Below are 12,645 nucleotides of genomic sequence, written 5' to 3' on the forward strand. Positions count from 1 at the left end.
TGATGGTAGGACCCCAGGTTAGTAGCTTATTATTAGTTATCACCACAGTCTTGTGGCCCTGTTTTTGAAAGTCAAATGACTCAATGGCATTGTGTAACAAGACTAGAAGAAACAATAGGGAATATTCCCAGGGCACAATTTATCACTTTTTTTATGGAAAAAGAACAGAAGACAGCCAAGCAATAAATATAATACTAAAAATAGTCAAAACAATGGAAATATAATTTTGTTCAGAGCTATAAAAAAAATTCTGCTGCTCTGTCTCTATATATACAGACTGTAGAAAGTTCCAGGGTATTTATTTTCTAGATGTAGACTAATGGGTCTTCTTATCCACTGAATTCAAACCACCAATGGAAGAGGTCAGGAAAGATGAATGAAATTAGGAGAACTGATGAGCTGAGTGTCATTGTGATTTTGTTTCCTATACAACTTGAATTTGTGCTTTGAGAAATTGGGGTCCAAGAACGTGGTTCAATTCCAGTAGCTTTGCAGAAATATTTTTGGAGCAGGCCACGTTGTTTTGCAGAAAGAGAATGCATTCTATCCCCACATGCTATTGTAGAATCATTTAACAAAATGTGGTCTTTTCAGCTAGCAAGTTTAGTTCTATAATTAAAATGGACTAAAAGTATTCTGGGGTGTATCTAGAAAAAATATTTTGTATGTAAAATATATAATATTTTCTAGAAATTTCCCATGGTGGATCAAACAATAGAAGACTTTCCAGTTTGTATTTAGCATGGGCTTTGAAATCTATATATGTGTACGTGTTTTAAGTGAATTTCAAAAGTCAGCAAAACATAAAGTCAGTTATAAAATTATTCCCTTTGCTTCCAAATTATCTGTGCAATATCCACAGTGAGGAAGAATTGATACAAAAGCAGATATTGGAGCAAAGCCTTCATACGTCTTAATACCATGGTAATTGTGTAGTTTATCAACAATTCTTGAGTGCTCTTATTTACTAGGTACAGACGTGAAAGGTTGTTTTAACTTTGAGCACTCACCAAGTTAGTCAGCTAATTTGTGCTAGTGAGGGAGATAAACAAGGCAGGAGGACACAGGATAAGTGAGGTGACAGGTGTGTCCCAGGCTCCCTGGGAGGTCTGAGAATCTAATGTAGCTTCAGGGCAATGGAGGTGAGCAGGGCTGCCTGGAAGCACAGGACTCAGCTCAGCGGACCAGAGAGAAGCATGGGGGAGGGAGCATGGCTCCAGAGAGCAGCATGTGCAAAGTAGTGTAAAGGAGCTCTAGTTTTCTTCCTCAGCATTGTCCACTTACCAAAGAAAATAAGATGATCATAAGCTTGATAAGCTTGATTTTTGTCAGTTTAAGTGGTGGTGAACAATTGGGAAATCTTTCCAAAGGGGATTTTCTTTTCATACACTTTGCAAAGTCAGGAGCAGAAAAGTGAAGAGGAAGGTCTTATCCAATTGCCTTTGCTCCTGCAACTCTTAGTAGCTTCTTCACAGCCTTTGCCCAGGGTAGCTCAGAGGGAGGGGAAGCACTTCCTTCAGCAGTCAGCATTCTCTGGAGTTTTTTGGTTACATTTTCACAAATGTCTCATCTCTTTGTTTCAACAAACCCTGCTCTTTGAGCCACATGGTGGGTTTCTACTTCTTCCCCTTTTTTGTGTGTCAAAATAGGAAAAATGAAGGAAACTCTTCAAGATTAGAACATTCTTTTTTTTTTTTTTTTTTTTTTACTTACTTCCAAATAGCATCTTCCCTGCAGATTTAATAGAGAAGGACCTGGACAGATATTGGAAGGGTAATTCAGTGTTCCTCTCAAATTTAACCTTACATTGACAATGCTCCTGTTTTACCTGTAAATGCTCAATTGCTAAAACTATTAAGCTTTAAAGTTGTTCATAAGGGATTTCTGTAGCCACATTTCTGTTTTAGTTCAAATCACTAGAAGAAAATAAGGGATATAAATGACTTGTTTTATGTGAAAATTGTCTTTCAGATGCAGTCCACAAAAGCAAAATGTTGGACAATTTTGGTACATATGAATCATTAATGAAAAGAGTGATTTCTGTTTCCTGTTGGCATTTTATTTTTTGCACATGCTGTCCTTCTCTGCATCTTTCCCTTAAAAGCCAGCTCCTTGTATGAGTTTCTCAGTATGCTATATCCTTAGCCACCACAGTCCCTCAGGAAAAATAAAATGGACTTCACTCAAACTAAGGATAGTAGGAGAGAATATACTCTTTTGAAAGTCCCAGTCTCGAGCAAGAGAAAATAAAAGTAAGATGGCAAAGAAAAAAGAGTTTAAGACTTGGAACCTGATGGTGTGGGTTCAGTTTCTGGTTCTATCACTTTCTACCCCAGGCAAATTCATTACCTAGTGACCCTCACTTTGCTTTTCCGGTAAAGGATGTGATGGATAATACCTGCTCTTACACACACCTACCCATCTACCTGCCCCATTAGAGGTTTCCTTAGCATTTAAATATGTAAAAGAGCCTTGAAACCAAATATGACTTGCCAATACTAGTTGTTATGGCAACGACTTTCCAATGTACAGGATATGATTATATGAAGTTATATTTCATATACAATGCTTAGCATAATAGACATTCACTAATTGAGAATACGCTTTCCTTCTTTTCTCAGCTTTACTTTCAAGGCTGCTTCTGTCCCATTTGTCCCCATTTACCGCTACATTTTCCTGCTGTTCTGCACCTTTTGGTTCATTGATGCTCTTTATTATTCTTTCTGCATGCACAGGCTCAGAGAGGCAGCTGGTCACCAGCCAACTTTAATATTCCCCTTCTTAGTTTGGACATCCGATTGTACACATGTTCTAGTTTTAAATTTCTGTGTGATTAGAACATACATGGGTGGTTATTAGTTTTACATCCTGTAATAACCCGTTTATAGCAGTGGACTCTGTTGGGATGGGAATGTTTATAGTTTTGTGAATAACAACATGTATCATATTTCTTTTACAAACAACTTTAATTCAGCACTATACTTTTTATTTATGCATGTTACTCACAAAATAACATTAAGCAATTATTTTCAATTTGTATTATACTAGTCCTTAAAATTTATTCAGTACTCACCTTGTGTCAATGCTTTACAGAAATGAAATTATTTAGTCTTTGCCACCCTGTGAGATATTATTTACCCATTTTATGGATGAGGAAAACAAACCACAGAAAGGATGTCAGGACACAGGATATCATCACAGTTAGATATGCAGGGCCTTTTTCCAGAATGCCTGGCTTAAATTCTACGGCCCCTAATATTATCTGTGCATCCTTAGATGAATTACTTCCTCTCTGTGTGCTTCAGTTTTCTCAGCTATAAAATGGGGAAATAATAACACATCCCTCATAATGTCATGACAATTGAACACTCTCTTTCCCCCAAATGGCATTTTAGGCTCTCTGAACTATTTCAAAAATCTGTCTGCAAATATTTTGCTTTTCTTTCTTTCCATCATCAGCAGTAGCATTTCCAATGAGACAGTTCTCCCAGACAATCCAAAGTGCTGTTCGATGATTTACTGCCTTACGTTTCAGTGTTCAGTAAACACCATGGAATCCAAAGACAGGCTCCATCATATTAATTTTTGGAGCCTAAGGAACTTTCGTGTCCCTCTGAGAAAGTGACTTCAAATGAAACACAGTTTTCAAATTTATTTCATTTTGGCTAAAACTATAACAAGTGCTTTCAGCACACTCAAAGTGTTAAGCCCCAAGTGGCAAGCTTATACTGTACACATTATTTTTTATTATAGCTTTACTTGGTTTGAATGTTCATTTCCTTTTCCAAGCTCTTAGATGCATTTAACAGCTAAAGATAGAACATAAAGTTATTTTATGGCTCATGAAATTACCCTGGCTTGAAGTCAGAAACAACTTTATCAAAATCCTAAGAAGCACAATCAAATGTTGCATGTGATTTTAGTCCCTTTAAAAGAGTTTTTGTCATTGAGAAAATGAGCATGGATAACTATCGATTGTTTTTCTGAACAGTGTTTCCCCATTTCCAGAGCCCGCGGTAACTCCGTCTGCTCTCCTGTGTCCTGACAGGCACCAGCATATTCACGGTCTACGAGGCTGCATCCCAGGAAGGCTGGGTGTTCCTCATGTACAGAGCAATCGACAGCTTCCCCCGATGGCGGTCCTACTTCTACTTCATCACGCTCATCTTCTTCCTGGCCTGGCTTGTGAAGGTACCGCAGAAACTCGTCCTAATAAAATCTGTGTTTTCTGGCTGTTTCTGCAGATCTCTTGTTTGCTTTCTGTTGCCCTCCGCTTCCTCATTCCCAGTCTTTAGTAAACGTGGTTTGTGATTTTCTTTCAGAATGTATTTATCGCTGTCATCATCGAAACATTTGCAGAAATCAGGGTACAGTTTCAACAGATGTGGGGATCGAGAAGCAGTACCACGTCAACGGCCACCACACAGGTACCGTACGGGGGTGGGGGGTAGCTGGTGATGTCCTTTCCCACTAGAGCACGGACACATCCAGCCTCACCCTCAGTGGGCCTTGGTGGAACTTAGGAAAGCCCTCTGATAAAGGCCTTCTGTGGTCACGCCCACGAAGGGAGCTATTCAGAAATGCTGGTGCAAAGGCCCAAGCCCAGAACAACCAGATCAGCTTTTCTGGGTGATAGGGTGGATTCGCTGTAAAACCAAGATTGTCACCACATTTACTATGTACTTTTTATTTGGCCATTATAAGTCTTCAGAAGGCTCGCAGATGAAAAAGGAAACTGTATAATTTCCCATTTTTATAAATATTTATTAATGGGATTGAAAGCCAATATAATGGCCTTTATGTATAGGATTAGAGTTATTTGGGGAATGGAAAGTATATTTCATTCAGAACAAACCAAACACAATATGGTAAATTATGAGGAAGACTCCATAATGCCTACGTGTGGTTTTTGAGGAATCACTACATATTCAGAAGGGTGCCCCTGTGCTCCCAAGAAATTGGGAGTGCCCTAGAATTTAATTATAAATATCAGGGCAGTTATTACATAGGAGGGCAGTCTAGATCCTATGTCTTTGTTTTTAATTTTGGTTTTGTTGTGTGTGTGTGTGTGTTTGGGGTGTACTGTTTTTGTGTTTAGAAAGAGGAAGGGATGGGGCGCCTGGGTGGCACAGCGGTTAAGCATCTGCCTTCGGCTCAGGGCGTGATCCCGGCGTTCTGGGATCGAGCCCCACATCAGGCTCTTCTGCTATGAGCCTGCTTCTTCCTCTCCCACTCCCCCTGCTTGTGTTCCCTCTCTGGCTGGCTGTCTCTATCTCTGTCGACTAAATAAATAAAATCTTAAAAAAAAAAAATAGAAAGAGGAAGGGAAGATTTATATATCTTAGTCTGGTTTGAATCTTTATAAAAGAGAGAAAAAAATTCCTGAATCAAGAATGAAATGATTTTAATGCTTGTAACTATTATTTAAATGTTCATTCTTAAGAGAAATTTAATATAACTTTGCAAATAGTTTAATGTGACTTCGTAAATAGTAGTCTGTGGACGAAGGTATTTGTGAAAGATCCAAGGTAAAAATTTTACTTCGAAAATCTTCAAATTGAACCTTTATTAACTATATGCTAAAAATGCTATTAAACATGCTAATATTTGAAAAAGACCTATGCAACATCTTTATGGTGTTGTGAAAGTTTGAATTGTCTGGTCAACTCATTATAGATGAATTAGTATAATATTATTCAATTTTGGCAAGCAACTATTCAAACTTATGAAAGATTTTTTAAAAGTTATGTAAGTTATGTCACAGATGACATGTAAAAAATACCACCACATCTAGTGTTTACTTCTTCTGTCATCTCTAGTGAACTATGAGAAATAATAAAGTTCCAGGTCCTTTCTGGCATGCCCTTTAAGTCAGGTGACAACGTCTGGAAGGTGTGTTTTCTGCTTTAGACATTGAGAACTAAATGGAGCACAGATCTATGAACTCAGCATAGAATTTACATTCAGTGTTCCTGAGAGATGACCTAAAATGTCTTTAAAACCACATCACGCTTATTAAGTAACTCTTATTTATAAAGCCACAGCTGGAAAAGCAGTGTTTGGAAGCTCCACCCATTCAGCCAACAGTTCTAATGGAAAGTGAAATGTGAAGGGGACTTTCAACAAAGTTGTACAAAATGGTTTTGATGCAAAATTATACTTAATCAGGAGGAATACGTTGGTAATTCAGAGGTAATGCGTCTAGGTATTCAGCAGAGGTAATCACACAGAGAATCCTGAAAAACCTTCATTAAGAAAAATGCTGTGGCTGAGGACCCGGTTGCTAGGCAACCGGAGCTCCTGCGGCAGCCTCGGTTGAACAGCTCTCGGGCTGCCTGGCAACAGGCCCCGCCCAGCCCCTCGCCCGCCACCAGGCGAGTGGCCCGGAGGCTTTTGTGTCTTAGGAAAGAAGGGGCATCATTTCCTGCGATTCTGTTACATTTGTAAAATCTGACAGAACTCTGTGCACAAGGGCCTCTCGCTGGATAGTTGCAAACACCAAATCATTAGTTTCTAATTGTAATAAAACAGGTAGGCATTAAGGAAAGAAAACAAAGATGGCGACAGTATTGCAAAGCACACAGCTGTCCAGAAATTGAGTCACTTCCTCCCAGTCTTCAGCATGTGGAACATTTGCAGTTGTTCTGTGTTAAGTTATCCTCACAGAAGAGCTGGGGGGGTCCCAGGCTTGGTGGACTTGTTGGTGTCTTTGGATCCATTGACTTTTCCAAGAGGGCTGTGTGTTTAGAGAGAAAATTATACATATTAACGGGATAAGGCAAGGGCTCTCTGATATCTTAGGCAGTTTAAGAGGAAGTGGCTCTAGTATAGACTGTCCAGAGGCAAAAGAGAACTAGTGATGAGAACTGGGTGTTGGTTTTTGGTGTTTTGTTTTTTTTTTTTAATTTTTAATAACAAAGCAAACTGCCTTGGACTCACAGCATAGAAACACATTACAGAAAAAATTAATGCCAAAGGACTTGTGGAGACCATAATACAACATGTAACAGGAAAACAAAGAGAAAATGAAGTGGAAAATTCCAGAGTAGTAATCACTAGTTTGTCTGAGCTCTAATGGGGATAGTGGCTTTCACACCTGCATAATTATTAGCCAGGGGTCACTATTGCCAATGCTCAGTTATCTGTTGGGTTAAGGCCGAGAGACTCATTCATCTGTGATAGAGTGTCACCTGGAGCAGTCCACAGTAGGACTACCCATGCCACACGTGCACAGGGGTATTGCCGCCGAGCTGGATGTCGGGAGGCACAGACGTGCTAGTAGAAAACATCCTGGACTTAGCCTCTCTCTAGCCCAGACCTTTATTCTCACTCCTTCGATGCTTCACCTCAGACATCTGTCACCAGTGATGTGGTCTTCCCATCTATATGGATTCATGGTGGGAATGAGCTTATTTCACTTTGCCTGGAGAAGAACTGAAAGAACTGTTCAACTTTAGGGCCACAAAGTCTACATTTTTGTTATGTATGCTGATAAGAGACTCAAGGCAGGCAATCAATATGTATTGAACTGTATATACTAATTATGGTCCGATAGGGTTGTATGGAGGGATATAGAGGGACAACTGGTAGCTCAGGACTTGAGCCCTGAGGATTCCTGCCTTTGAATATCCTGTTGTCTACCTCACGTAATTGTTAAATGAACCAATCTAAATGTTGTCTTATAATTCAGAGGACCGAAGAGAAATTGGACATTGAACATGTCTGCATTTCCTTCACTTCATTTTATACAAAGAAGTGACCTTGAGAGAACACTTTTACTAACAATTAAATTGATTCATTTGATTTTGGTCAACTGGAAAAAAATAATTTAACAGAGAAAATTAGTCTGCTACTGTTTAAAGCAAATATATGCCCCCGGGATCCTTTGTGCCATGATGAGAGAGTATAGGATGCATGTACAGAAGATTTTTAGCTAGTGACTGACAGGATTGCTTTTGTCTTTTCTCCTTAAAAGGAGACACCCAGAATTTTGACAGGAACTTTAAAAGGCACTTTAAAAGGTTTGCATTTCAACCAATGTATGTATTCTCGGAATGAGCCTATTCATGGAGATGTGCTTGATTCTACCACTAAGAGTACCTTTCAAAATTCATTCTAAAGGGAATCAGAATCCTTTACATGGCACCTAAGAAAAACAATTTGTAATTGGTATCTTGGATCAAAGAATCTTTGGGTAAATATGCACCTCCATTTTGTCATTTAAAAATATTTATATGGTAGATATGGACAGATGGTAGCTACACTTGTGGTGAGCACAGCATAATGTAAAAATAAATCAAGATAATGCTTCATGGAATAATTAAATTGAGCATATGTGTAACAGTATTTTGTAGAATGTCATACAGTAGGTGCTCTCTGTATATGTTGGAAAGTATGAAATAAGTAGCATACTTGGCAAAGAGCCCCCAGTGCAATCTTTGAAAAGTATTGATTCTAGGACGCATAAACATCTGATAACCATGTTTCTGAATGGATCTTTGTAGGTCGGCATTGTTGAGAGTTCTCAATTTAACCACTAGAAAAATGTTTTCTAATAAAAAAAAAACACATATTAAGGTCTGTGAATTTGGGCACTTGTCCCTCACCCTTCGGTTATTTTATAGAGGGCAAGTTTTCTTTTTGCAAATGACCTACTACCTCTACTCCTAGGAGTCTTAGGTGTGGGATCTTTGCATTATCTCATATTTCCATCAATAATTACCCTTTTGAACACAGACTAACGTGAGGGCATGAATAAGTATGGCAGAGAATATATTCACTTATGTGTGTGACACTGTGGCCTTGGATAGGAATGAACCCAGCTTATAGTTAGTGTCTTAGAAAAATAAAAATCCTTATTTCCACCTTATCTCACTACCAACGACATCCCTCCCCCTACACACGCAAAAGGAATTGGAAAGAAGATATGCTAGTGGGAAAATATTTATAGGTGGGAAATATCTTTCAGCTGGGTGTAATATTGACGGATCACTAATTTTTGAGGTAGTAGAGTCTGCAGTAAGATAATAACCCAGGCATCCAGCAATCCAGCTATATAATTCAATGAATATCAGATTTTAGTATCCTATACCATTCTGAATGTCGTCACTTATGTATTTTAAGACAAAAGAAACTACTTTTGCCTTCATAAATATGTACTTAAAATTTTTGCTAAGCAGATTAATTTGGCCCCATTAAAATAATTCACAGAGTCTACTAAATGATATGTCAGTCTTCTACCAGTAAAATAGCCAGTCTCCTTCCCTGTGCCACATGCACACTTCTATTATTTATCCCGAGAATATTTTTCTGTTGGCTCAGTGAGGAATGTCCACTAAATAAAGATAAAAATTCACCACTCCCAGCCAAAAACACACCAGACATAATGCTTTGGAATTCTAATTTTCATTTTCCCCCCCAGGTCTAATATGTAATAATCAATCACCAATTTAATGGGGATAAAATACCTCCTTTCAAGTCTCATTGAAAAGAATATTTGGGCAATTATGTGCAAAGCACGTGTAAAGCAGAGAGGACCTGATGCATAGCAAATGCTCAATAAATGCCATTATTCTTGTTATGATTATTATTCACTTAAGTTTTCGGTGTTCCAGTGAACATAATTGGAATGACTCATGTTCTAAATATAAATCCATAAAAGACCAATCTTTGATAACATAAAAACTGTAGAAGCTGGAGACATAAAGTAGGAGTTCTCGACGTTCTCTATTAAGTGTTCTGACTCATCTCCCTCTTTGTCTTGAAGATGTTTCACGAAGACGCTGCCGGTGGTTGGCAGCTGGTCGCTGTGGATGTCAACAAGCCCCAGGGACGCGCCCCAGCCTGCCTCCAGGTGCAGTACAATACCATTTTTAAAACTCACCCAGCAAAAAGGTCTGTGACTTCGATTTTATACAAGGAAGTCCACTGCTCTCCAAACTCTAGGTCTGCCCAAGCTTATGGTCCTGGAGTCAGGGACAGTATTTGACTCCATTCTGTATTCCCAGGACCTACCTTTTATTTTTTTTAGATACACAGCAAGGATTTGGTCAATTTCATGTAACTAAAGGCACACAAGTAATAATAGCATGCCAACAGTAGTAAATCAGTGAAGAATTTTGCTGGTATATTGGATGTTATAAAAGTATTCTTCTACAAAGGCCTGAATTTTTTAAGGGAGGGCAGTCACAATCACAGTTCACTTAATTGGGTACCTTACCAAGTACCTGGGAAGGAGTATCTTTAAGAGGTAGTCTGTTCTGCATCTGCAAGCTATCTGAGCAATGTGACATAATAAAGATGCTTCCTTAACAGGTGCACCTGCAGCAAACACAAGGCTCTGGGATTGCACATGGGTCCTAAGGTCCTGGGAAGTGATCAGGGGATGTCCATTGGGTTTCAGGCTGGTGGACTTTTTGGACTTATCATCTGCCCTGAGCTCTACTTTTTTTTTTTTTTTAAAGATTTTATTTATTTATTTGACAGAGAGAGAGAGACAGCCAGCGAGAGAGGGAACACAAGCAGGGGGAGTGGGAGAGGAAGAAGCAGGCTCCTAGCAGAGGAGCCTGATGTGGGGCTCGATCCCAGAACGCTGGGATCACACCCTGAGCTGAAGGCAGACACTTAACAACTGTGCCACCCAGGCACCCCTGCCCTGAGCTCTACTTAAAGCCCAATGGACTCCTTCTTTGCTTTTGTGAACTGTCCTTGCAACTTCTTTTGCTTTGTCCCCACCCCCCAAATATCAGTAATACTTTTTCAAAACCATGTCACCTTTCCAAAAGTAGCATCCCTACTACCCCACCGCATTTTTACTCTGTCCATTTCCCTACTCTTTAAGGGTGAAAAGTCAAGCCACACTGAGCCACGCCATCATGGCATGGCATCGTGGGGACTGAGAACTGAGTCTTCCTCCTGGAGAATTTTATTTTCTTCACTCTCTTTGGTTTTCAGTTACAAAACCTCTTCTCACAAGGGGCTGATCTTACAGTTCTTTATATTCCTTTCCATAATTCAGAAAGGCTTTGTCCCCTGCTTCAGGATAAAAACATACCTTCTTTCTTTCTTTTTTTGGGTCATTCTCTCAGTGGGGGGGGCTCATTGTGCATTTCAAGGGTTAATACATAAGAAGCAAAATATTGTGCTCTGAACCATTACTGGGGGCTACATTCATATGACCTTTTAATCATATAGTGATTTGTTTCTATCAGTTAAAAGAATGGAAAGGAAAAGAAGAAGAGTTCACAATGAATATTGATGATATCTAATATTATTTTGTGGCTTTCTGTTGTATATTGGACAGTGACAATGCTAATAATCAACTCCTACCACTACCTGTAGTACTGCCATCGCTCCTGACAGTAACAATGACAGCCAATTGTAGCTTCTTGCCTAAAAAGCACTTCCACTTACTCAGTAATCCATCAGCTGATATTTACTAAGCTAAGAGAGTCCTGAACAAGACAAGAGCACAGCTCCTGCCCTCGTGGAGCTTCCTGAAGGGTACTTCAGGGTGGATGGAGAAAAACCAGCATCAAACTAGCAATTACAAGAGTAATGAGAATTTTAAAGAAGTAATGCAGAATGCTATGGGAATATACATTTTGGAGTCCTCACTCCTCCTTGAGAGGTCAGGGAAGGCTGTCACTCGGTACAGCCCAGTGATGGAGAAAGACCGACATGCTCCCTCAGTCTTTGTAGATGAGGAGGTGGAGATCCAGAGGGCCTGGGTGAGCTCCTAAATTTGTACCTCAACAAAATGGAGAAGCTAGGACCTACGCCTCTGTCTTCTGGTTCCTAGTACCATGCTTTATCCAGTGGGAAAAAAAGTATGCCAAGGCAATGTAGGTTTGTAATAGAAATAATCAGGCCTGCTATGAGTACCAAATCAGTCTGACTGGGGCCCTGAATGCATTGCTTAAAAGGTATTAAAGGGCACCTGACTGTCTCACTCAGTTAAGCGTCTTCCTTCGGCTCAGGTCATGGTCTTGGGGTCCTGGGATCGAGACCTGTGTGGAGCTCCCTGCTCAGCGGGGAGTCTACTTCTCCCTCTCCCTCTGACCTTCCCCTCCCCCACTTCATGCTCTCGCTCTCTTTCTCAAATAAATAAATAAAATAAATCTTTAATAAATGTATTAAATGCTTGTGAATAGATGTCTCAATGTTGCAATCTGGAATTAGAAAGCAAGTTAGCCTCTTTATCACAGAGATTTTGAGATGGCAATAGATAAATGGCCAGGAGAGTGTAATGAGGGGACAGAACTGTACAAGGATATAGGAAAATGAAGGTCAGTGGAGAGGTGGGTAGATACTAGGCTAGAAGTATGTCAGTGTGGCATCCAAGAGACCTGCATATTAAACATGTTCGCGAATATGGCGGCACGCTTGATAAGTTTTATGAATGATGATACGTATGGTTTGAAATGAAGGTGAACGAAGTCTGACATTTCAGTACGAAGAAAGTTGCATTCAACTCAGCTTTACATGTTTGGTCCTAAATCAAGCTTTCCAGAAGATCCAATTTGAACGAGTACATATGCAAAGTGGGATGGCCAAGGAGTGGGCATGAGCTGTGAACAGAGAGAGAGTACATTTCCATGTCTGAGTGAAAAGTTGATTAGCCACTCATCAATTAAAAGAGAAAGA

The 12,645-nt window shown here is 39.6% G+C and overlaps 1 protein-coding gene across 1 annotated transcript in view; it reads left to right on the forward strand.

The window, feature by feature from the left end:
- NALCN (sodium leak channel, non-selective) overlaps positions 1-12,645 on the forward strand; it is a 300,199-nt gene that overhangs the window by 100,734 nt on the left and 186,820 nt on the right. Inside the window, exons 8-10 of the mRNA XM_044381929.3 lie at positions 4,049-4,191; positions 4,323-4,427; positions 9,767-9,853. Coding sequence (XP_044237864.1) covers positions 4,049-4,191; positions 4,323-4,427; positions 9,767-9,853 — 335 coding nt within the window. The remainder of the gene's footprint in view (positions 1-4,048; positions 4,192-4,322; positions 4,428-9,766; positions 9,854-12,645) is intronic.

Source organism: Ursus arctos, unplaced genomic scaffold, assembly GCF_023065955.2.
Source record: "Ursus arctos isolate Adak ecotype North America unplaced genomic scaffold, UrsArc2.0 scaffold_10, whole genome shotgun sequence".
Classification (NCBI taxonomy): Eukaryota; Metazoa; Chordata; class Mammalia; order Carnivora; family Ursidae; genus Ursus; species Ursus arctos.